Genomic DNA, 26,991 nt, shown 5'->3' on the forward strand with positions numbered 1-26,991 from the left:
CAGTCTCTTGGAGTAAGCCAAAGAACCTGCACTTTTAATGAATCCCCCATGTGATTCTGAGGCACACTAAAATTTAAGTTGTGAGGGAGAGAGAGGTTGCATACTGATGGCCGGATGAGACGAGCAGTATAGGAGAGTGGGTTTATGGGAGAGAAAAGAGAGTTGATTTTTTTCACATGTCTTTTTGTGTTACTGTCTATTTCTTTTGTCCATTTTATTGTCTCACTTTATTGATATCATCATCTGCTGTGTGGATAGATGACTTTCAAAGCCCTCTGTCCCTGTTATCATTACAAGGACTCGTAGATACTCTTGGCAAATATCTTGGTGCATCTTTATTACTATAAAGACCTACTGGCATATCTGCTAATTCTTATAAGTTCACCATCTTCTATTTTTTAACTGTTTGGTGGCTTTTGCACTGCTGGTACTACACTCCACCCATAATCATTTTTCTCTTGCCTCTCCCCTCATTCTGTTCTTTACTCTTGTTACTATAAGAATGCTTTTTGCTGTTGTTGATTCTGTCATTGTTGAATATAGGTGAGCTTTTGAGGAAAAAAGTGTCTTTCAGAGGTTAAAAAAGAAAAGAAAATCAGCTTATTGTTACCACCATCATAAAACATGTCCCCATCCAGAGCTTACAGATTTTTAAAGTCTTTTTTTTTTTTCCCTAGAATTTGGTGATTTTATTGTTTTAAAGGTTTTCACTGATAGGGATTGACATGCAGTCTTCCCAGTGGTCTGCTTGGACCGTGTGCACTGGCATTTTCACCTCTGTCCTGAGTCTGGGCAGTAGTAAGTTTACAGACCAGCCCTGAGCTGGCCTTTCTACCTGCAGGGATTCCAGACTCATCCGTTCCTTTCCTTTCTCCTTTCTCTCCAACCCTATCCATACTTGATGATCCAGCTTAACTTCTTCCTCCATTACATTTTCTCTAGCCTCTCATCCCTCTCAATTCCCATAGTTATTATTTTTCATTCAGCTCACTGGTTTGCAGTAGTAACTGGGTTGCTTACTTGGTTGTGTGACCAGGAGTGTATGTCTTCTAGATGCAGCCCCAAAGAAACTTCTTCCAAGAAATCTGCTGGACTCCTCCTTCTACGCCTACCATGGCATTGTGATTGAGGTGCTCTAAGGAGCCCATGCAAAACTCTTAAGAGGATGTTCCACTTGCACTGTAATTCTTGGTTTATTTGTTTATCACCCCCACCAGCACACAAGCTTATTGAGGGTAGTACCAGCATTTTTTACCCTTGAGTCCTGAGAGCCTAATAGGGTATACCTGCCACAAAAACACTTGAATAAATGAATGAATGAACTTATTTGGATTGAGAGTCTAAGTTTATGAAGAGCAGAGGTCCTGGGTCTGTATACAGCTTTGAATCTGATTGGGTGCCCTGTGCACCATGGCTACTCAGGTTTCTCTGGCCTCAGTTTCACTCTGAAGATCAGCCTGTCATCAGCCTTTTGTCTGTCAGTCTGTAATCACAGAAACATTGTACCTTTGACCCACTTGGAGGCCACAGGAGGAATGTCAGGATTTGACATCCGAGTGCATAGCTCACCAGAGAGTCTAGGATTAATTCCTCTTTGAAGTGCTCCTCCTGCACCTGGTATTCTCTTCTGACCCCTTAGATTTTGGTGTCTGTCGTCTGACATGTGTGTAATGTCCATGTATACTCCCTATCAGGAAACCACAACAGAGTTTTGTTTTTATTCTCTTGAAAGCCACCTGCTTCAATCTTTGGAGTGAATGGTAGAGGTGTAAAGCAAGCAGTGGGAGGGATACTTTATTGAAATTAAGAGCAAGGGCTGTGGAGCCAGACTGCCTGTGTTCTAATCCCATTTATGAGCTGCATGACCTTGGGCATGTTACTTGGCTTCTCCATGGCTCAGTTTCCTCATCTGTAAATTGGGGATAAATATAATACTTACCTCATAGTGGTGTTAAGAGGATTAGTTAATGAAACAGTATGTGGCATAGGTGCTAGCTATTATTATTTTTAACTATTTCTTATATTTTGCCTTTTTATAAATCAATACCAACAAAAGCAATTTTTATTTATGAATAAATGTGTGCACATATTTATTTTATATGTTTATTTTGTATTCCATTCTAGGCATTTTGCTAGGTATTGGGGATACAAACATTTGAGGGCAAATTATGCATCTGTTTTGCCTAGAGTTGCTGATCTGTGGGAGAGATAAACTTCTAGACTGTATTAATATAGGTGATAAGTGCTGTGATGGGGAAAGTCCTGTGTGTAATGGGAAGAACTAGAGGTACTCTTCCAGCACTGGAGCATCGGGAAAGCCTTTTCTGCTGGGGCCTGAAGGACAAGTAGGAATCAGCCAAGTGAAGGGGGGAAGGGAGCCGTATTGGACTGTTCCAAGCTGAGGTAACTGATGTCCAAAGGCCCAGAGACCTAAGAAAGCAGAATGTTTTTGAGGGACTAAAGATTCAATGTAGGGAGGAGTTTAGCAAGCATTGAGATGTTTAATAAGAGACAAATGCTGCCAAGCCTTGTCCACCATGTGAGGGAGCTTGGACATTTTCTCACAAGCACTGTGAGGCCATTGAAGAGTTTACTGGGGCAGTGGCATGCTCAGATTTGTGTGTGTGTTAACCTTTTCATTGTAAATAAAACTAGAACACCGTGCAAACAAATGTATAGCTTAGTAAAGTATTTTAAAGCAAACACCCTGGTAATCATAACAAAGGTCAGGGAATAAAACTTTGCCAGCCACTCCCAGAAGCCCCTCTGTAGGCTCCATTCCAATCATATCTCCCTCCCTCCCCACGAAGACTACCCTGACTCTACAACAGTCATTGCGTCCTGTGTTTCTTTACACTTCATCCAAGTGTGCATCCCTAGGTGTTATAGTTTAGTCTTATTCATTTTAAAATGTCTCTGAAGTCTTTTTTATCTGCAGTTTCTCTTGCATCCCTTTATTTTCTTCACACTTTCTCTCTGGAAGAGGCTGGGCCATTGGTTTTCCCTGCAAACTGACAGCAGGATTATGAGACTTGATTCAACTCAGTTTTGATCACTCAGACACAAGCATAGGAGGTGGCTGATTTCTCTCTCATAAGGAGACATGAAATGGCTGTTAGTTTCTCATGCTGCAGATTTATGTTTTAGAAAGAATCTCTGACCACATGTGGGAGTAGATTGCAGAGGTCAAACCAGGAAGGCCAGTCAGGTCTTTTGTGTTTATCCAGATGAGAGCCTGGAATAGGGACTCAGAAAGGAAAAAAGTGTTAGTTTCCAGTGATAGAATTAGCATTTATAAGACTTGACCATTGTATTTGAGGACCAGAGGGGGACAAAGAATGTTCTTTATGGGGTGCTGAGGGGATGGTAGAACCTCAGTGAGCTTGTAACACTTGGAGCTGTTGGGGAATGCTAGTAAAGGTTTCGTTTTGGATGTACTGTGTTGAAGTGCCTGTCATCTCTGAAAGAGATATCTAGTTCCCATCTGTCAAGCTTTATTTTTAGCTACTTCCTGTTTGCCAGTGGCTTATTGACTTTAAAAAAAAAAAAAAATATATATATATATATATATATATATATATATAGTTGTCACCAGAAAAAAACCTTTAATATAAAATATGGAAGGAAAGTTCAAAGAAGGTCATATTTAATTAAAGTAGTTGTACTGCAATAAATACATGAATAACAGGCAGAAGAATGAGAAGAAAAGTTGAGGTGCTAATACAGCATTTCAGCCACATGGGTGTCCTCAAATCACTTTCTGGAGCCAAAGTCAAAATGAAGCATCATGCTGGCGGCGCTCCGGGAGGAGAGCATCAGCTTGAGTGAATCATGCTGCTGCTTCTGAAGTTAAAAAGAAAAAGAAAAAGATTCTTGATGAAATGTGGATAGTGATTTGGGCTTGTAACAATTTAGTGTGCAGTTTTTAGTTCAGATCTGTTATTCATCTACAGTGAAGTCACTATTAGAAGAAAGAATCTGGGGAAAGGAAGCAATAAGAATAAATAAAATCTGCATATATTGCTAAAATTTTATATTAACTTCAATATCTACCCTTTCTAAACTCTTGGCCATAATTTTTAAAAAACCACATGACTATTTTACCTTCTTTGGAAAAACTGTTGACATGGGAAATATTTTAAGATATTACTACATCCAGTTTGAATCTTTTGCTTTCTGCTTTTCCACTACGGCCTGTCACTTGGTCAGAGAAGATGGAGAGAATGAGATTGCATTCAACATTTGGGGTTAACTTTTATTTTCAATATGATGGATGACTCTAGATCTAAAATTTGGAAAGATGTTTAATGCCACGTCCTGTTGAAGATAGCTCACAAATTTGGCTCCTAATTTAATTTAAATTTAGTTTATTAATTCTGTTATGTGGCAACATATGAGATAACACATCCCACAACATTTTTTATGATTCACAAAGAAAAGTTCCAGACTGACTTCTTTGTACTCTACTGCCAGATTACTTTTTAAGACGTACTCTTTGAAACTCCCTTCCCAGGATATACAATTTTTAAAAATATTATTGGTACAGGGTGCTGTCACAGGCATAATTTCTTTACCTCTCTTGAATGTGAATAGCTTAAAAGCCACATAAACTTGTTTTAGGGGCAGGGGGTGCTTTCCTTGTTTTTTTTCCACACAGTGATAAATGATTTCTTCCTTCCTAAATTGCCTGCCTGTGCCCATTCAGATGCTGAGCTGCCGCCTTCACACAGAACCTTCTGCATTCTGGACTGCTCTGGGTTCCTGGGTTCTTTCCCGGTGATCTTTTTTTTTTTTTTTTAAAGAAAATGTAATTTTATTAATATTATTTGTTTATATTCTAGGATGTTGTAGCAGAGCAGTTGGGAGGGAGGAGGGAGAGGAGAAAGGGGAAGGAAATGGGATGAAAGGAGGAGGGGTGGGGTTGAGGCCTGTGGCACCCCCCTCATTCCCACAGGGGAGACCAGGGGCGCTTCCAGCTGTGGCTTGGTCCTTTCCAGGCTGGGTGCAAAAGCACTCACCCCCCAACATCCCAGCTCAGGAACCCAGGGCCCTTCTTGCAACAGCTTGGTGGTCATCACCAGACTGGTTGCACGTGTCAGGGGGGCGTGGCCGAGGCCCCCCACCAGCTCCCAAGCTAGGGGCACTTCCTGCAGCAACTCTGTGGCCTCTGCTGGGCCAGCTGTGTATGGGGGGGCGTGGCCCAGGCCCTCCTCCCCCACCCTCAGGATTGGTTGCAGGTGTGGGGGCGGGGGGGGGGGCATTGCTGTGGCCCCTGGCCCTCCCCCATTTCTGGCTTTGTAGCCCAGGGGACTTCCAGTCTTTCTAGGTGATATAGGTGTTCTTTGGTGTAAAAAGACCTTTACTAGTTAATATGAAACTTTGTCTCTGATCTGTGGGTATTTTGTTTTTTCTTTCATTTCTGTGTTGGATTATTTGCTGTTCCCACCGTTTAAACTCTGCCCTGGAACTAATTTGTTGTCCTTTGCTTACTTCCAAAATGGGGGTCCTTTGCAGTGGGATTTCCCTTGGTGCTGGCTCCAGACCCTCTGCTGGAAAGTGCCCGGGCAGTCTGGGTTTCAGCCCAGCTCCTGCCCCTGAAGCAGGCATGGTCTCTCTGGCTGCAGTCCGCAGCTGATGGTTGGCTTCTTGGGTATCACTTTCACCCTCTAAGTCAATGACGCTCAAATCTCTTTTGACTGTGACTCAAAGAAACAAAGTTTACGTCACAACCCAACGCACCCATAACTTTAACTTTACGTATATAAATTTATAAAATAAAAGTTTCACAAAACAGCCCTTGCATTTAAATCATGCTTTGTACTCTGCTATTTTCTGTTCCTTTCCATTCCATCCAATTCCATTAGAAATATGCCGGTCACAAACCATTATATTCATTTCATAATCTGTTTATAGTTTGAAAACCCTGCCTCACATTCTGATAAACACATGATTCCTTTCCAAAGAATCCCTTCTTAATTTCCCTCTTCTTGAACATCTCCAGTGAGAGGATTGCTCTACTCTTTGAGGTAACTTCCTTGTAACTTGTGAGTTTAGAATGCTTGTTCCCAAAATATGTTGGGAAGCATCTTTTTTTCATTAAGAAGCAGTGCAAGTCTGTGATTAATGATTATATTTCAGGTTTCCAGGGCTGAGTGGAATAAACTCTGCAGTGCATTATTTCCTATTGGAGCCCAGAATAAAATCAGTCACAGTTCATTCACTGTTTTAAAAGGCCTCCTGATTTTATGAAGCTCTACACAACTTCAGCAAAACCTTTAAGAAGATATTATAAAAGGAAAAAAAAATTGATGAAACATTAAAAATCAGAAATATTGGGTAGATATTAACCTTACTGTAAGAGAAAGTAAAATATCATTTCATGTGTGCTAGGACTTGAAGGTCTGCCTCACTTTGGTTTTGGTATTTTCCTAACAGCAAGATTTAGCAATTTGACTATAGTTTTTGTCATTGTTAAAATGTCCCTGACATTTTTAAACTTCATACCTCAGGTCATTCTGAGTCCTTTTGCATGTTGTTTTGTCAAAATATTAGGGGATTGCTCTTTAAAGTAAGCAGGAAAGTAACTAGATGTTCAGGCAGCAGCAGGAAGATGGTGGGGAGGGTAGAAGATGGCAGGTCAGATTCTTTAAGGCCAGTGTATTTGTTGCTAGGACTGCTGTAACAAAGTACCACACACAGGTGGCTTAAAACAACACACACACTCTCTCACAGTTCGGGAGGCTAGATGTCTGAAATCGAGATGTCAGCAGGGTTGGTTTCTTCTGGAAGCTCCGAAAGAGAACTTGTCCCTTCCTGCTCTCCTAGCTTCTGGTGGTTGTAGTCAATCCGTGGCGTTCCTTGGCTTATAGATACATCATCTGTCTCTCACTCTTAGGCAGATATGTTGTAATTTTATTTACAGTATAGATCTATGGTATTTTGTGGAGACATTGTCATTTTAATAAGGTGAATATTAAGTGTTTACATATTTTAATAAGGCCAAAGCTATGGGCAGTTGAGCCATATTGTATACTATAATGGCTTTTCAATTTGTATACAACATATGTCCTCTAGGATTAACAGCTTTTTTGTTTTGTTTGTTTTGTTTGCTTTGTTTTCTGTATACTTATCACTCATTACCAGCCAGACTCTCAACTGGTTATATAAATCTTCTCTCAGTCCATTCAAGCAACACATTCTTTTTTTTTTTTTTTTTTGACCGGTAAGGGGATGCAACCCTCCGCACGGTGCGGTCCTCACCACGCTCAGCCAGTGAGCGCACCGGCCATCCCTATATAGGATTCGAACCCGCGGCCTTGGCACTCCCAGCGCCGCACTCTCCCGAGTGAGCCACAGGGCCGGCCCCAACACATTCTTAATAAGACATTTTTCTTAATAATTCATCTTCTTGAACAAGTAACTCCTATGGAATTTTGACTTGCATGATCTAGATTGCTTGAATGCTAGGTCTACTGTACAGCTGTTACCTTGTTCTCTTCTGTCTTGTGTTGTAGCTCTTGTGGCATGGGTCCCATGTTGTCTTCTATCTTGATATATGTCCTAATTTGGAGAAATTCTCCACCGGTTTCCAGAGAAAGGGTTTTTGAGAGGTAAATTTTGAGAACTTGGATGTTTGTTTCTATTCTCTTATGTTTAAATGGTGTGGAATTGTTGTCTGCTAATTCTCTGTCTTAGTTTTGGAGGTATTATTCCTTTGTATTCCAGCTTCTAGTGTTGCTATTGAGATGTCTGATCTCACTCTGATTCATGGTGCTTCTTTTGAAACCTGATTTTACACCCTAAAGTTTCTAGAGTCTTTTCTGTGTAACCAGTGTTATGAAATTACAGAATGGTGTGTCCTGGCTTGAGATGGGTCTGTTTTCATCTTTGTGCTGTGTTTGATGGCTTCTTTTGATCTGGAAACTTAGGCCCTGTAGTTTTAGGACATTTTATTTATATGTTTGGATTTCTTCTCCTTTCTTTTTGTTTGTTTTCCTTTTTAGTTCTGTTCTTGTTCAGATATTCAACCTCTTGGGCCACTCCTCTCTTTTTTCTTGTTTTCTATTTAATTTTCTCATTTTTCTGCTTTCTCAGGACTGCTTCAGCTTTCCCCCAACACTTCTATTGAGCTTACCTTCCTACTATTTTGTTTTTCATTTTCAGGAGCCCCTTTTTGTTTGTTTGTTTGTTTTGAAATTTTCTTTTACCTGAATGATTTAATTTGTCCTAAGTTACATTAATCATTTTGTTTATTTGGGTCTTTTCTGTCTTATTATGAGATTTTCTCAAATCTTTGATAGTCCTTGACTGCCTAATCATATATAAGAATGGGGTTTATATTAGTTTCCTCTTGTTGCTGTAACAAATTACCGCAAACTTAGTGGCTTAAAACGATACACATTTATCTTACAGTTCTGTGTAAGTCTAACATGGGTCTCACTGGGCTAAAATCAAGGTGTTAGTAGGGCTACATACCTTTTTGGAGGTTCTAGGGCAGAATTCTTTTCCTTTCTTTTTCCGAGCTTCTAGAAGACACACTCCTTTGCTTACGGCTCCTTTCCTCCATCTTCAAACCAGCAATGTTACATCTCTCTGATTATTCCCCCATAGTCACATCTCCCTCTGACCATAGCTAGGCAAGGTTCTTTGCATTTAAGGACCCATGTGATTACATTGGGCTGACCCAGATAATCTGGGATAATCTCCCATCACACGGTCCTTAATTACATCTGCAAAATCCCTTTTGCCATGGAAGGCAATGTATAGATTCTGAGGATTAGTATATGGACATCTTTGAGGGGACCATTTTTCTGTCTATCACAGGTTCTAAACAGCTGATTGTCTACTCTGTGCAGGGGGCATTTTTTAACTACACTACAGGGCTGATAATTTGGCTAAACCTTTTTTCTTGGGAGACACTTGGTGCTTAGATCTTTACTCTTGATCGTAGACTTTTTACCCCTCCTTTATCATGCTGGCTTCTAAATAGATGGCATGTTTTTAATACTGCATGTTATAAAATTTGTATTCAATTTTGTAAAGATGAATAAATAAATACTTACAATTATTATTACTGATCAGTTACTGTCAGAGCCAGCGTTTGTAAATTACACTTTTGTCTCTAGCAGGGATAGCCACCCTCCATCATCCTGGCTATTGTGTATTTGATTTTTTTCTCAAAATCAAATTGACTACTTCCAGGTATGGTTTCTCACATGACTATTGGATGCTTGTGTAGTCATTGACTGAGGTGATGACATCAATACATTGTCCAACAGAATTCTTTGAAACATATTTTACATTTTACACATAAATGTAAAACATATTAAACATATAAAATACTAAGCCACTTTTTAAAATGGGTAAAAATCATTCGAACTATATAGGCAATCTGGGTTATTTTTTCGTTGTACCTTTTCAGATTTCATAATTTGTCCATTACAATATATTCCTTCAAAATTTGTCATTAGAATTTGATATGTAAGCCTGTTTTTAACCCTAGTCCTTTGAGCACTGCCATTCCACCAGAACAGAGGTCTTGTTACCAAATTTTAATAATTTTATTTATCATGTTTCTCCCTCTTACCTTTTCAAGTTGAACACTAGCCCAAGGCAAAATTGGTTAGTTAAAAGGTATTGTAATTGCTGTTTAATTCTACTTAAATAGATTATGGTTGAGTAGCATACTTGGGTATTTGGGTAATAAGATTTCATGTCAGTAGATTAAACACTGCAATAATGACATGGCAATGCCTTTTCCTATTTAACAACACTACTCCACATTTTGTTTGCATTAACTTGGTATATTTTGATGCTCAGATCAATTCATTGATGTAAAAATCATTTAGAATATTTTTCATGTAAGTAAAAACATGTTCCTTTTGTTTCTACTTTTGCATAATTGACTCAATATTTTGCTGGAGTGGGGCCAATCTGACTTAAATTTTTGCATTTTAGAATTTAATATTTGGGATATTGAATTTATAGCATTAAAATGAAAGAAAGTAGTAGTATTCTGCTATATTAAATCTAGTGATTTAATGAATCTGGAAATATAGATTGTGGAAGGAAATAGTCTTTTACATTTCAGGGCTGATAAGTTACTTTTTCTGAAGATGTCTTAATATACAGTCAGTTCCCATTCTGTCACACTGTTATCCTTCTAGCAGTTGTTCCCAGTGAAAGTGGTTTTATTTCCAAAGAAGATGTTGAAAAAGGAAAGCTCGTCCATTTCTGTGTACTCTGTCCCTGACTAGTACCAAAGATAAACAAAACCAGATGCTAAAGTGGCAAGAGTAGATTTTAATCAGTGATAACCATTTCCATAAGGAAATAGGTTCAATGTAAACATAATTGAACTTTGATTTGTACAGTGGTGAATGGGCATTTTAAAGGGAGAATGAAGGAATATGGAGGGGGGGCAATTGAGGCTTAGTAGAGCCAGGGAAATGAAAAATTACAATGGTTAGTCAGTGTGTATGCAATTATGCCAGCTGTGTCTGTGAGCTGGCAATTATCAAAGGCAGAATTCTGTCCTCCCACAGAGACTGGAAGACAGAGACCCTATCCTCAAGGGTTGCCTGGAACAAACAGTAAAATTTTTTGGCAGCCTTGAGTTTCTCATGCAGGCACTTTAAGGGGAAATAGGGTCATTTTAGGGATATAGCCTTGAGCTGTTGGAAACTATGTTAGTCATGTATTTGAGTCTTTATAGACCGAGGTTGAGACCTAGTGAGAAGACGGCTCAGAGGAGAGAATCTTTGTTACTGGCCTGAGGGACCGAAGGTCCTGTGCATGCAGGTCAGACCCACCAGCTCCTGGGCCAGCTCCACCTAGAGTAGTGCGTTAGGAGCCCCAGGCTCATCAGAGATCTGTGGGAAGGGAAAGAGTTGTTTCAGGAATTCCACGTGATTGGTGTCTTGTGTTCCTTGGGTGGGCCCTGAGCAACCACATGAGCACAGAATTGCAGTATCTCTTCTTCTAATGTCTGCCCCTTTTCTCAGATCTCATGCCTTGTTTCTGCGTTGGTGTCCATTTTCACAGTTTATAAAACGGGGGTATAACACCTAATGTGAGGTGTAAAGATGAAATAAAGTATGTAAAGGGCTCGGCACCTACTTTGTGCTTAATTAATATGAAGTACAGCCTCTCTCTTTCCTCCCAACTATAAATATTGCATTTTGCTTGACGATGCCAACGTCAACCCTTAGCCACCTGGTCAAACATTTTGTATATGGACACCAAGCCAAGCCAGAGTTTAGTTGAACATGCCCTTGGATTGCTGGCCACTCACTCCAAGCCTTCTAGGTCAAGTCTCTCTATATTCCAGGCTTGCTTTGCTCTTCTCTGCAAGTCATTGTCAAGGCCCTGATATGCTCCACAAGCGAGGCCACACACGTTAGAAATCCACTTCCTTTTGGCTAAATTTTATAGGAATTACTTACAAAATTTAGCATATTACTGACATTTAACATTCCTGGTTAGTTTTCACATTTGAAACAGGGAAAAAAGATGAATCACCACCAGCATTAGTCATGTTTTTAAAAGGAGTGGTTGTACGTGACTCTCCTAACTTATTGGAGGTTGTTTCCAAACACACAAAGGTGTTCAGTTGAAGTTGAATGACTTTCTATCAGGTTACTGTCTTCAGGAAACTTTTAGAATGAACAGACTATTTGAAAATAGAATTGACCTCGTTTTGGCATATTTTGGTGGTGTGGCCAAGTACCCAGTGTAGGCAGAGGTGTGGCATGTATACAGCAGACACAGTGGCCGTGAAGCTGGCTAATGTGAAATTCCAAAGAGTTCCTGCTGTGTTCTGAATTTAAATTTGTAATTCTTTGAAAGCTTATTTTATTTTCTCTTAAATTTGTAGTTCCACACTATTTAGTGTATAAAATCAGATTTTTAAACATGAGTCTTCTACTTTATGAATTTTCTAAGTAAATATTTTATAGGTGTATAAAACTATACTTTGTTATTCTGAAAATAAGGAAGAAAGATGGATCACTTTAATGGAGTTCTGTTGCTTTATTGGAAAGGTTTAACAAACAGTAGGGCCTCATTTAAATACATTTTAAAAAAATACACAGATTTGTCTGTACAATGGATTAAATCATGATCTTCAGGACATACCTACATATGGAATAGCCTGGTATAAAATTGTTAGGCTCTGAAAAGTGCTAGGAAATAGGACTATAACCATAATAGCATTACTAAGAGAGTTGTGAGTTGTCCTGTTATTTCTAGTGTTTACTTCTTATATACTATCAATTAATTCAAATAAGTATCAGTGATCTCTTGGCACCTCTTAGATTTAAATACCTTACTTCTTTTATTCCAAGTATTTTTTTTAACAGTATTTGCGTAAATGAAATAGTTGCTATAGACTAAATTGTGTATTTTGTGTCCCCCCCCCCCATTCATGTTGAAGTCTTAGCCCTCGATGTGGAGGTATTTGGATGGGCCCTTAGGGACATAATTAGAAAACAAAATTTATTGCTTACAGTTTCAGAGGCTAGGAAGTCCGAAGTTCAGGGAGCACAGCTGGTGAAGGCTTTCTTTGGTGGTGACTTCAGTGACTTTAGGGTATCACATTGTGAAAACGGCAGAGCAGAGAGAGCTGAGAGAGTCAGACTCTCCTTAAGCCCTCAGAGCCATGCCCCTGACTACCATTTTTAATCCATTCAGTACAGCATCGTCCTACAATCCAGTCACCTCCCCAAGTCTCCGCTCTTTAATTACCATAACGGGATTTTCTACCCTCCTAACAGCCACAGTGGGAGCAAAGTTTCTAATGCTTAGACTTGGGGGACACAATTCAAACTTCAGTGAGTTTTGGGGGGACATAATTCAATCCATTACAGTGTGGATGAGATTTGTAAAAGGTCAGAGAAAAACTCATGAATCTGGAAGTATTCTGTATTCCTTCACAAGTATCTCTGATTTCTTCCTATATTATAAAGAAACCAAAAAGCTGGAAATTGTGATGATGTGTTATGTGTGTTCTTTGCTGGAAAGAGCAATGAAACTCTACCTTTAGACCTATATTGAAAGAACAAACTTTGGCTCACCTTCAAAAGATTGGTGGATGTGTGTACATACCGATATATTTTAAGTTGAAACTAAATCCATAAGTTAATGTTTTGGTTTTTTTTTTTTTTTTTTTTTTTAAAGATGACAGGTAAGGGGATCTCAACCCTTGGCTTGGTGTTGTCAGCACCACACTCAGCCAGTGAGCAAACCGGCCATCCCTATATAGGATCCGAACCCGTGGCCTTGGTGTTATCAGCACCGTACTCTACCGAGTGAGCCACGGGCTGGCCTATTGTTTTGGTTTTTTTATGAATCCTCCCTGCTGCGGTTTGAATATGGTTTGTCCCCAACAAAACTCACATTGAAATTTAATTGCTGGTGTAAAGGTATTGAGAGGTCGTGGGACCTTAAAGAGGCACTGTCCTCGTGATGGGACTAATGCCTTTCTCAAGGGACTAGGTTAATTATCTTGAGAGCAGTTGTTAAAAAGCAAGCAGGTGGGTGCCCTTTGTCCTTCCTTGTCTTTCATATGTGCTTGCTTGCCCTTCTGCTTTTCTGCCATATTATGATGCAGTACAAAAGCCCTCACCAGAAGCTGCTGTCTTGCTCTTGGACTTCTCAGCCTCCAGAAGCATGAACTACATAAGCCTCTATTCTTTATAAATTACCCAGTCTGTGTATTCTGTTATAGCAACAGAAAATGGACTAAGACACCCATTTAACCAGGTTTTCCAGTAAATTGATTAACCACTGGTCAGGGTTACATTCAGTAAAAGCATTTCTCTGCTAACATCCATGAGTTAGGAGCAAATTTCCTTTGGTTCCATGCCTGTAAAATATGGTCTGTTCCATTATTGCACTTTATATCTGAGGCTGGATAAGATTGTATTGCTAAAGGATTTAGATAACCTTTTACCACTATAGCTATTACAGGTTACCTTTCATAATGATATATGGATGAACCTGAAGGAACCATAAAATTTTTTTCTATTGGTGTGCTAGTGTTTTGTTGAATTGGAAACTGCTCAAAATAGCAAACTCTATGTTGGGGCTTGAAAAATTTCATAGAAATTTGCACGGTATTTCATGAAGGATGAGAAATATATCAAATGTTTAATTATCTGTAAAAATAAGCTCATTTGTTAACCAGACGTAAGAGTTTGGTAGGTAGTAGCAGTTCATGGCATCAGCTTTATCATGGCTAGGTGTATACACTGTCATTTATAGATGTATCATGACACGGTACTATGACACAGGGCTGGGAGACAAAGGACTTGACTTCTCTGCTAATCACCATGAGTCAGTTCTCAACTCCCTGGCAGTGATCATGCAGTACAAGTTGGTTTTTTCCTAGAAGTAGAGAATTAATTCAAACTCTCACAATCTGTTTACGAGCAGTACACATGCTGGCAAGCTGACTGGCTAGCGCAAGGTGTCTTTGTGTGTGGCAAATGGTTAAGAAATTCATCAATCTAAGTTTTTTGGCACGAGGCTGTATCACCAGTACAGCTAACTAAACACTGAAATTATTACTAAATACAAAGGCATCCCTCCAAATTCCTGATTTTATAATGAGCATGTAATCATTGTCAACAGCATGGCCTAGTTTTGTAGGTTTGTTCCTTCATTTTATTCTTTCTTTGCAAAAGTATTTATGTTCTGTCTTTAGGGAACCAGTTGTGAACACAACAGAAAAAAAAAAATCTGCCCTCATAGAATTTAAATTCTAGTAGGGTATATATAGATATATGTATACAAACATATATTTGCTAAGGGGACAAAAAAAGAAAGGAAGGGGAATGAAATACTGTTAGTTGGGAAGATTTTGGAATTCTGAAAGGCTGACCAAGGAAGGCCTCACCAAGATCACTTCTCTAGTATCAGCTTCTAAAGGAAGAACATAATCTGAAGAGGTAGTCTCTCAGAACATTTTTAAGTATTTTTAACCTGAGGTCTGTGGGGTTTGTTTGGGGAAAATGATGTATCTTAATTTTCACTAACTTGAGCCAAAATTTAGCATTTCTTCCAATCATGAGTAGAGAGATAACCACCTATAATAGTATTGGGAGAACCTGTAACTTTGTTACAGATAGATATCACAGATATTTCATATCACGTTACAGTTGTTATAGACATCTCAATTTATGCTCATCACTGCTTATAAATTATGCTAGTTACTAGCCCTGCTTTTTAATGCCTTAATAAAGAAGCATCTATATCATTATTTTTTTAAATATATGTATTAATTATATCTCAAAATAATAGATTTCTTTGTATCCCTACATACTATATCTTAAGAGTTTTAAAACATTTTGAGAAGGAGGCTAAGCCTTCACTAGATTGCCAAAGTAGGTGCACGGCATAGAAATAAGCTTTAGTTTAATCCCTAATTGACAGCTTTCTTCTACCTCCCACGGGTATGGCACACTTTTCATTTGTTTCCCTCTCTTAGAGATTACTTAAATACATCCTGAACAGATAGGGAGGGTTTCTGCATAATTCCTTAGAGTTCTGATTGTGAAACATCCTTTTTTGCTTCCTGTTTAATTCAGGCCACACACTAATAAAATATTTGTAGAATAATATAGCCAGGCTAGCAGAAATTTAACTTCCTAGAAAATGACAGTGTAATACTTTACAGAAGATCTGCTTTTAGACTTCTCTGAAAGATATTGAAAGGACATTGAAGACAGTGCAGTTCATTTTATGGAAAAGGATGAGAAATAGAAATTCTGAGAATCAGCTCCCACTCAGTTATATCAGCATTTTAGCCACTCTTCCCATCAATCATGGTGTTGACCACGTAGATCTTATAGACCATGATGCCTTCACATTGACCAGTTATGGGAAATAAGATGGAATGTATATGTCCAACTGTTTCAGCAAGGCTGCCGTAGAATAGAACTGAGAATCCCTTATGTAAGTAAAAAGGGAGGGGTGAGCACTAGTGGAATGGGGACTCCAGAGAATTTTGCCCGGCCATACATGTTCTGTGCTTTACAGCTCTTTGAATATGTCCTGCTGCCTCTCATCAAGAATGAAAAATCAGAAGAAAAATTCTCAAAATCTTGCTGTCACCAGAAGCCTGAGAGAGAACAGTGTTAACTCTAATTTTTACGTGAGACAAATTGTATGCTTGTGTCTAATGTGGAGGGAAGTCAATTCCATGTCATTAAACCTCTTGGATTATATCTTCACTTGTGCCCTATAGTTGTGGAAAAGAGACACTTAAGGAGTGTGATGAAAGCTGTGAGCCTTACTGCACGCATTTACATGGTTTATTTTTCCTTTATAGGCTGGTGAAAGATGCTCCTTGGGATGAGGTCCCGCTTGCTCACTCCCTGGTTGGTTTTGCCACTGCTTATGACTTCTTGTACAACTACCTGAGCAAGACACAACAGGAGAAGTTTCTTGAAGTGATTGCCAATGCCTCGGGATATATGTATGAAACTTCATACAGGAGAGGATGGGGATTTCAATACCTGCACAATCACCAGCCCACCAACTGCATGGCTTTGCTCACAGGAAGCCTAGTTCTGATGAATCAAGGTGCGTGTGGACACAGCCGAGATGATTCCTGGGCTGACATCAGTCATACTTGCCATGTTGTGAACAAAGCATTTTTGTAACTATTCTTAGGTACATGTTCATACTTGGATCCTAACTAAGCCATGAGATGAAGTAATACCTACAGCATCTCTTAGTTAATTGAGGGACATCTCTTTTTAAATTTCTGCTGGTTATATTACCCTGCAGATTATTTAATTATGGCTTATGATTGTTGCAGGCCATATCCTTACAGCACAGGCTCAGTGATGAATATTCATTTTTCCTGGTAATTTTGACAGTGAAGACAGCCAGCCTAAAATAAATGGAGCTTTTAAAACCTAGAGAGGTGGTTTGTTATTTGAAATGAGTATTCCTAGCACACGGATGTGAATCATAACACCACTATTTTTTTTCTCTAAAGACTTAAAGCAATCAGTCCAGATCATTTATGTCAAAATTGAAAACCACTTTTGTGGACTGCGTAGCTACTTTGCTTTAACATATAATTGCCAATGTTGCATTTTCTTTGTTCTTGTAATTCTAACTTAATTATAAATCTTGTGGAAATCTGTAAATGACTGAATAAGATTGTATTTAAGAAGAGTAACCCTAAGATCACAGTGAATTATTAGAATATTAAATATATAATTGGAGCTTGGAAATCTAAAAAAATTTAACTCCTGATTATATTCCCCATAAGAATTAATAAGCATTTTGTAGGTTATCCAATATCAGATTTTACCAAATCTAGTTTTCTTCCTTGTCACATCAACCAACCATCGCTTTTAATTAGGTCTTTAAGGAAAAGATACTAACAGTAATTGAGTATATGACATGTGCTAGTCCTTTTCCATATTTTATTTTATTCTCACATCAATCATATAAGGTAGCTAGGATTTGGACCCAATTCTGGCCAGTCTCAAAGTTCAATCTCTTTCTACTGTGATTTGTTGCCTTTCTCAGAATAGAAATTCAATTTATAATAATTTAAGGGAAGGTTAATTAGGAGGGTGAGTTTTCATCCTAGCATCCCTTGGCCCCTACTCCCACAAAAACAAAAACAAAATAAAAAAATCAAAATGCAAACAACGTGAGAACCTACTATCAAACCATTTATAGGCCTAAGGCCCATGAAGAAGCATCATGAAATGGTGGAAGGAACCGTCGAGTGAGCCAGATCTCAGCCTAGAGCCTTGGGTTTTAGTCTAGTATAGTTTTATTTCCCTAATAAATTTTTAGTTCTTTAAGGGCAGGAGTAGTTTGTTTCTTTATTCTTCATCGTAGGTAAAATCATGCCAAATAATAAGCAGGCACCTAAAATACTGTTTTAGATTGGACCAAAATGATATTCTCCTCTGGCAGGAGTTTTCCTATGCATTTATTTTTTGATGAAATTGATAATGGCTCTGATATACATTCTTCTGGAGCCCGCATATGAGTTGTGCACACATTTATGAAAACTGGGCAGAAGATCTCTGGTCCTGCAAATCTCAGTTAATAGTTGGACTTACAGTCCCGGCTTTCTTAGCTCAGTCCCTCTAATTCAGGAGCTTCTTCAGCTGGGCTTTTCAGTGCTTTCGTGTTGTCCAGAACAGCTTCTGAGAAAGCTTACAGTACACCTGTAGCTCCCATTGGGTTCACGAAGTCTCAAAAGTGTGAGAATTAGGATTTTTCTCTGTTCTGCCATCCCTGTCTAAGGCTTGGTGTGCGGGGACCATAAGCATCACATGTAAGAAGTTTACAGATTATTTGGAGAGAACACAGGTGTGCAATGTTTAAGTGATTACACAGTGGTTATAATGGCACCAGGGAGTGGAATGAGAGGTGTCACCAAGAGACTTATGGTTCAGTATCAAATGGGCATATTAAATTTGACTCCGAGTGAACAATGTTCTTTAGGTGAGTTTGAGAAGGTTTGTGGAACTTTGAAGGATGGGTAGGGTTTAGGTAAATGAAGATAATAAAGAACATTCCAGGCAAGGTGTATAGGTGGTGGAAAAATACAGGGAGGTTGGCAGTTTACAGAGCATTTTAGTAAGTGTGGCCTCATATCTCCTGAAGAGGGTCGTTGTAAGGAACAAATAAGGAAAATCAAATAATGTGATATTCAGGGAACAGTGGCCTGATTTTAGGCATCAGTCACACTGGTATCAGGTTGGAGATGGAGGAAACAGAGAGAAAAAAGATGAAGATGAATGGAATTTTGAACCGGAATGGTAGGAATGGGAATTGAAAACTCTCCGGAGGACTGGCATGTCAGGTGTGGCGCTGAGTGGCGGACAGAGCTGGATACTGCTTATGGTCACCTCTTCACAGCCAACTCTGAGAGCGGTGCTGCCCCCACGGGCCCAGGGTGGGTCTTAGCCGGGGACCTGGATTTAGGCCCAGAGCTAGTGGTACCTGGGCCTCTGGAAGTCCCACATCCAGCACATGTGTTCCTGGGAGTGAAGCAGCACGGCTTGCACCCACATTAGGAGGTAGTGAGCTTCATTTTATTCGCAGAGGCTGTGCATTTTAGAAACAAGCAAACAAAATAAGCCAAACCTTAAATCTGAAGACCTAGGTTCGCATTAAAGTTCTGTTCACTTTGAGTCATATGCTGGAGGTCTTGAACAAGTCAACTTTTCTGTAATTTGGGGGTAAAAATGCACAATTAGGTTTAAAAATGGTTAAATAAGATTCTATTCAGTGCTGTGTAAATTATGTTATAGAAATTAGAGGAGTTGTTATTGTTACCTAAACACAAGAATTCTAGAAAGTTAGCATTTCTGAGTCAAAAGGATTTTATAAAATTGTTTGGATTTTTAATTTTCACTGGGGTGATTGAAAAATATGGTGGGTTGAAGAAGTGCTTGGACAAGATCATGTAGTACATTTTTGGCAGATTCATGACTCCCAGTTGATTTTTTCACCATTAGATTCCCATTCTAATGGTTTCTTAGCCCTGCTGTGTGGCCTTTATAGATCCTGTGAAATTTAAAGCACATAAAGGATGAGAGGTTGTCTTCTAATGACAGTACAAACTGAAGCCTGTCTTTTTAGCATTTACAGTTTTTGCAGCTTATTACAAATTCTATAAAATAATAGTGCAAGTTTTGTAAAGCAATAAACTTCAAAAAATATTTTCAAGTAGTATTTTTTAGGAAAATTAAATAGAAGTCTCTATATACAAATCTTTTTTCGCAGATACAAAGTTACATACGTTTGTGATCTTATATGTGATGTAGTTTCAGTTTATTAAAGATTGGAAAATGACTGATACTTATTTAAGGGTTTATCTTCATTTAATTAGTAAATGACTCATATTCAAAAACTTCTTATTTTACATTCTGGACCCATCACAAACCTGGATTAACAAAATGTTATTTATAACATTGGTAACTGAGAGTCTTACAAAATGTAATTCATAATATGAACCAGATAACTCAGGGTTTTATTTGGCAATATTTTTGTTTATGCTCCTTTAAAGCCTTCAGTGATTGTTTCCATGTGTTTTCATCCTTCAGGGTATCTTCAAGAAGCCTACTTATGGACCAAACAGGTTCTGACCATCATGGAGAAATCTCTGGTCTTGCTCCGGGAGGTGACGGACGGCTCCCTCTATGAAGGAGTTGCATATGGCAGCTACACCACTAGATCACTCTTCCAGTATATGTTTCTTATTCAGAGGCACTTTGGCATCAACCACTTTGGCCATCCGTGGCTTAAACAACACTTTGCATTTATGTATAGAACCATCCTGCCAGGTATAGTGAGGACTCAAAAGTGTGGGAAAACATTAAACTATTGTAATTTTTCTGATTATGGAAATAGACCAGACTGGGAAAAGAAATTATGTCTTTGGGATTTGTCATATTGAGATAAAAGGGAGTTAATTTTAAAAAAAAAAAAAGAAAAATTCAAGAGTTGCATATAGCCAGAACATTTTGAGAGCTAATGTGAGCGATTTGTGATTTAGGTACTGTTAAGCTTGGAGCATAATGGGTATAATAATAATAAATGTAATTTCTAGTCCCACATTACTCTCTTATTTTTATAAATATACAAACTTGAGTACATACATAAACTCATTTTCATAAATCTAAACAAAATATAAACATGATTGTGTCAATTTTTCTTTATGCATGATCCCTGATCAATCTTATTTTATTTATTAGTTTTTAATTTTTCTCCCAAACTATACAGACTTGATTTAAAATGAAAGATTATACCTACATATTTAAGTTGGAGCTTTAGTATATTCTTTAAGTATTAATGAAATAAATAGTATAAAATATAGAAAACTAAAATAACCAATTGCTATAATGCTTCTAATTTCTTGATGTGTAGTTTAGCCTTCTAAGAGAACTAGTTCTAAAAATAAGATATATATGATTTAATAATTTATTCATTTCTAGGAGAGCTTTGTAACCCTCCTTATTTCTAAAACAGGACTAAGATTTTAAAAAAAGTTTGGGAGGTAAATTTTCATGAGGATGTATTTTCCCCCCAAGGAAATACAATTTTTAGATGGTGAATCCAGTATTTAAATCTTTTTGCTCTGATAGTATGCATATGGATTAGATAGAATCTTTATTATTGGATTAGTTATCCAAAAAATACTGCAGAGCAAAAGAACCATTTTAAGATTTAGTTTAGACTTACATTCAGAACCATATTGCTTTATTGCTTTTTCATGTGGGAGAGACCTGTTTTGCAATTTATCTTGGTGAACAAAGGCCATCTAAAGCAAGGGACCTTTAAAAGGTCTCAGTGCTTTGTAGTTTGAGCTGAGATGTAACAGCCAGCCACATCAGGGCTAGGATCTGTTGTGAGCTGTGTATGTGACTACTTCCTAAGCTGGAAAAGACAATATGAGCACCTCTTAGAGGAGTATTTATATGTTTGTGTTAATTCAGCAAACCTTCGTGGAACATCTGTATGCCAGGCAGTGTAGTAGGCAGGGGATTCAAAAAGGAATAAAACACATCCTAAGTGGTAGACTATCAGGTACAAAACTGTGCTATCTACCCTAAGTCATTCATTATGTGGTGTATGCGTGTGTTGAAACAACACACTTTATCCCACGAATATGTAGAAGTAACTGTTAAAAATTAAAACAAACAAACAAACAAAAAACACATACTCAGGGAACTCACAGACTAGTAGAAGATTTGGGAAAATCACATTTTCTAATAAGATTTACTTGGAAGATTATTTACTAAACTGTTATGAACAAAAACATCGGCTGTAAATTATGTAAATGTGGTCATGGAAGCGTTTTAGAAGAGACTCTGAGTTAAGTCAATCTGTTCTCAACTACATTTCTCTTTTTCTTTCCTCCTAAAATTGATATTCTTGTACTGATTATTTCAGTCAGGCCCAGAGTTTTTTCCCTGCTTCTTGTTTTTTTCAAAAACAGCTGGAACACATCCAGTCTTACCTACTTTTGTTTTTCCTTCCCTGTTGCAATAATGGTACCTGGCTTTATGGTCCTTGCATTTTCTCTCCTTTAATTTCTAGCAGTACATACTGTCAGGATCTTTTCTGGGATGAAGTTTTCTTCTTATAGAGACTCAGTTTCTCCCCTGAATTTTAGATATAATATAACTTCTACTTTACTGGAAGCCAAATTGGAGCACCTTATGTTGTTATCTTGGCCTAGACAGCAGGTCAAGTTAGAGAGCTAGTGCTCATTCCAGGTTCAGGAACTCGCTGTACACAAGAGGACAGCCCATGTATATATGCAAATATAAGTGTATATAGCATGGATATTGGAAAGTGGGCCACACGTTGACAGATGTGGCTCTTCTTTTTAAATACAAAAAATCAAGTGCACCATTGTACCGGTGACAAGTTGCCACATGACAAATACAAGCTTGCACACAAGATTTGCGGAAGACTTTCCGAGAGATTCTGATTAATCAGTTTGGGGTGGAATGTGGGCATTGTGGTTTTGTTACTTTTTATTCAACACACACAGTTGATTCTCATTTGCAGCTAGGTTTGAAAATCATTGTTTAGAACTTTATAGGGGTCTGCAGTTTTAAACTTAATTATTTCAAATTTCTTTCCCCAGGGTTTCAAAGGACTGTGGCTATTGCGGACTCAAATTACAACTGGTTTTATGGTCCAGAGAGCCAACTAGTGTTCCTGGATAAATTTGTCATGCGTAACGGCAGTGGTAACTGGCTGGCTGACCAAATCAGAAGGAACAGAGTGGTGGACGGTCCAGGAACACCATCCAAAGGGCAGCGCTGGTGTACTCTACACACGGAATTCCTCTGGTATGACACGCTTCGCTGGCTTTAAAGAGAAATGGTGCACTTGATTTTTTGCATTTAAAAAGAATAATTAAACATTTTAAAAATCCTTTCTCCATGCCAGCTAAGTGCATGCAGCTTCAATTAATTCATACCACAGTGTTTGAAACTCTGTTAGAAACATTTCTTTACATTTAAGATCTAATTACTGTTTGTAGTTTTTGGTTCTTTTATATTGGAGATATCTTAGGTTTGCACTATTTCATAGAGAAGCATGTTTTGATTTTACATTGTTTTTGGAATCATATAAAGAGAAAACCTCAAAATTTAGACTGGATTATTCTGATAATCACACCAAAAACAGTAGTAAAATATTTGGTTTTAGTAAACGGAGCATTATAATCTGCTAATAGCAAAGCTGTTACTAAATTTTCAGAAGTGTTTAAAAGTGTTTGACAGTATTTGACAGCTTTACTTTGATAATAAAAGGACCGTGTAATTTTTTTTGCCTTAATCTGTTAAGCTCAGAAGGAGAAGCTTGGATCTCCTTTTTCAAGTATTGCCAAATATATTGTTGGCTTCCAATAAGTGAAAATCAAAATTACAGGGAACTGGTTAATCATTAATCCCTGATGTCTTTTCAAGCTATTAAAATTTGCATTCAACTCCGGAATAAGTTTTCTTATAATTTGCTTCTCTTCATTTTTTTTTTTTTCAAAATTTAAACAATTAAAGAGGAAAAAAATTTGTAAAGTGGTAACTGTCTATGGCTTAACCATCATTTTAAAACTATTTTCACAGATGAACTAAATATATTAATATGCAGCTATTCCGAAGTCCATTCAGGAGTATGGAGTAATTACTTATTACCCACAAATAAGCAAACAAGAGAGTTCTATAAAGCTAACTATAGCAATCAGTTTAATGCTAAGTCTTAGTTAAAAATCCACCTTTACAGGAAGGAATGTGCAAGCTGAGCAAAAACTGAGAGAAGGATGGCTAATTCAGCTTGTATCCATATTTGCTAAATCACATTAATTAAGCCAACATTATACTAGACCTAAGTAGAGACACGATTTCTGATGTCCTGAAACTGAGAGAACAACAGATGAAACAGCCAAAATAAAACATCGGTAAGATTAACGCTACCCAGGTGATTGATTCACTTCAGGGGAAAGTATGTAAGAATTAATAAGACAGGTCTGCCTTTCTTCCCTCAAATAGCAAATCATGGGAAACTGCCAAGACTGTTGTCCCAAATCAGCAAAAATAAACAATCTTTTTCATTATTATTTTTCAAGTTTTTCTGATGAAAAAAATTTGTTTTTAATCACTGTGAAAGTTTAATATTAAATATTATGTTACCTTAATAATAAACATATATCATAAGTGAAAATAAGAAGCCATTTATTGTCCAGGAAGTATGGCATCATCTGCAGATTAAAACAAAACCAAACCTTTGGATTTAAGGCTAGGCAGTTGTAGCCACAATGATAAATCTTCCAATATTAGTTTCCTGGGATTTCATTCATATTGTTAGATGTGTGTGGTATTGGCAATAAATTATGTCTAATATGTAAAGTTCTACCCACTTTCAATTATCTTTTTTACAGGAAAAAATATACCAAGGAGGAGCTGGTTTTTTTTTTTTTTTTTTTTTTTAAGGAGCTGATTTTAAACTAAATGTTCAATAACATCATTTACTCCAGAATAATATTTCATTACAATTCGAGGCTTTGTTAGAGTCTAGATCCTAACACAGAGTTTGCTAGAATAGGAGCCCCTCAACTAGATATTTGGATGAAGTGCTTAAACTTAACTATGAGCCCCACTAGTTTGGGTGGCAGCTCTGAAATTGTCAAGTAAGGAAGAGCCATATAGAGATTGGTAGCAGAAATCATTTCAGGCTCAATCCCAAGGATCACAAATTATGAAAAAACACTCCTCTCCCAAATAAGGGTTTCCCCTTGTGCATGCTAATTATCCATGGGTGTTTTCAGAAATGTCCCTGATACAATCTATACTGCCAGTTCTCTGGGTAGCATATGTGTGTTGTTTCTTCCAGCTACATTACTATGTGGCATCACAGTTCTATTGTGTTATTTTCACTTCCATCAGAAAACCATTTAATTTTTCAAAATTAATTCTTTCAGGTATGATGCCAGCTTGAAATCCATTCCTCCTCCAGATTTTGGCACCCCTACATTGCATTATTTTGAAGACTGGGGTGTTGTGACTTACGGAAGTGCACTACCTGCAGAAATCAATAGATCTTTCCTTTCCTTCAAGTCAGGAAAACTTGGGGGACGTGCAATATATGACATTGTCCATAGAAACAAATACAAGGATTGGATCAAAGGGTGGAGAAATTTTAATGCAGGGCATGAACATCCCGATCAAAACTCATTTACTTTTGCTCCCAATGGTGTGCCTTTCATCACCGAGGCTCTCTATGGGCCAAAGTACACCTTCTTCAACAACGTTTTGATGTTTTCCCCAGCTGTGTCAAAGAGCTGCTTTTCTCCCTGGGAGGGCCAGGTTACAGAAGACTGCTCATCAAAATGGTCTAAATACAAGCATGACCTGGCAGCAAGCTGTCAGGGGAGAGTGGTTGCAGCAGTGGAGAAAAATGGGGTGGTTTTCATCCGAGGAGAAGGTGTGGGAGCTTATAACCCCCAGCTCAATCTGAAGAATGTTCAGAGGAATCTGATCCTCCTGCATCCACAGCTGCTTCTCCTTGTAGACCAAATACACCTGGGAGAGGAGAGCCCTCTGGAGACAGCAGCAAGCTTCTTCCACAATGTGGATGTACCTTTTGAAGAGACAATGGTCGATGGGGTCCATGGGGCTTTCATCAGGCAGCGAGATGGTCTCTATAAAATGTACTGGATGGATGATACTGGCTACAGTGAGAAAGCAACCTTTGCCTCAGTGACATACCCTCGGGGCTATCCCTACAATGGGACAAACTATGTGAATGTCACCATGCACCTTCGAAGTCCCATCACCAGGGCAGTTTACCTCTTCATAGGGCCATCTGTAGATGTTCAGAGCTTCAGTATCCATGGAGACTCTCAGCAACTGGATGTGTTCATAGCCACCAGTGAACATGCCTATGCAACTTACCTGTGGACAGGTGAGACCACAGGACAGTCTGCCTTTGCACAGGTCATTGCCGATCGTCAGAAAATTCTGTTTGACCGGAATTCAGCCATCAAGAGCACCCTTGTCCCTGAGGTGAAGGACTATGCTGCTATTGTTGAACAGAACCTGCAGCATTTTAAGCCAGTGTTCCAACTACTGGAGAAGCAGATCCTGTCCCGAGTCCAGAACACAGCTAGCTTTAGGAAGACTGCTGAGCGCCTGCTAAGATTTTCAGACAAGAGACAGACTGAGGAGGCCATTGATAGGATTTTTGCCATATCCCAGCAACAGCAGCAGCAGCAAAGCAAATCAAAGAAAAACCGAAGGGCAGGCAAACGCTATAAATTTGTAGATGCTGTTCCTGATATTTTTGCACAGATTGAAGTCAATGAGAAAAAGATTAGACAAAAAGCTCAGATTTTGGCACAGAAAGAACTACCCATAGATGAAGATGAAGAAATGAAAGACCTTTTAGATTTTGCAGATGTAACATATGAGAAACATAAAAATGGGGGTTTGATGAAAGACCAGTCTGGACAGGTGCGGATGGTGACAGCTACTCACAGCAGAGCCCCATCACTGTCTGCTTCGTATACCAGACTGTTCCTGATTCTGAACATTGCTATTTTCTTTGTCATGTTGGCAATGCAACTGACTTATTTCCAGAGGGCCCAGAGCCTCCATGGCCAAAGATGTCTTTATGCAGTCCTTCTAATAGATAGCTGTATTTTATTGTGGTTGTACTCTTCTTGTTCCCAGTCACAGTGCTAGCACCAAAGCTATAAATTGCTTGATCATTTTGTGATTATAAGGGTCTATGCAAAAAAAAAAAAAAAGATTAATTGCCCCAGTTTGTTATTGGATTTTTTTTTTTTTCAGATTTATTTTAACAAATTAAGGGAAGGTATTTTCACACAAGAAAGCAGGGACTTGGAGAAATCAGAACTGGAACTGGAGCAGGCAAAGAAATTATTAAAGGAATAAAAGTAGTTCAGTTGTCCCAGGGTGCTTCTCGAAGTGT

General features: G+C 38.3%; 1 protein-coding gene across 2 annotated transcripts in view; it reads left to right on the plus strand.

Annotated features, from left to right (window-relative positions):
- The window catches only part of DSE (dermatan sulfate epimerase), a 61,622-nt gene extending 34,881 nt beyond the window's left edge, over nucleotides 1-26,741 (plus strand). Inside the window, exons 3-6 of one of the 2 annotated variants that reach the window (XM_063097549.1) lie at nucleotides 16,331-16,584; nucleotides 20,091-20,330; nucleotides 22,643-22,850; nucleotides 24,980-26,741. In XM_063097549.1, the coding sequence (XP_062953619.1) occupies nucleotides 16,331-16,584; nucleotides 20,091-20,330; nucleotides 22,643-22,850; nucleotides 24,980-26,741 (2,464 nt within the window). Of the gene's footprint in view, nucleotides 1-16,330; nucleotides 16,585-20,090; nucleotides 20,331-22,642; nucleotides 22,851-24,979 lie in introns of those variants that run through there. The other variant, XM_063097550.1, reaches the window with a different exon arrangement.
- Nucleotides 26,742-26,991: the final 250 nt, after the last annotated feature.

This window comes from Cynocephalus volans, chromosome 5 (genome assembly GCF_027409185.1).
Source record: "Cynocephalus volans isolate mCynVol1 chromosome 5, mCynVol1.pri, whole genome shotgun sequence".
In the NCBI taxonomy this organism is placed as follows: domain Eukaryota; kingdom Metazoa; phylum Chordata; class Mammalia; order Dermoptera; family Cynocephalidae; genus Cynocephalus; species Cynocephalus volans.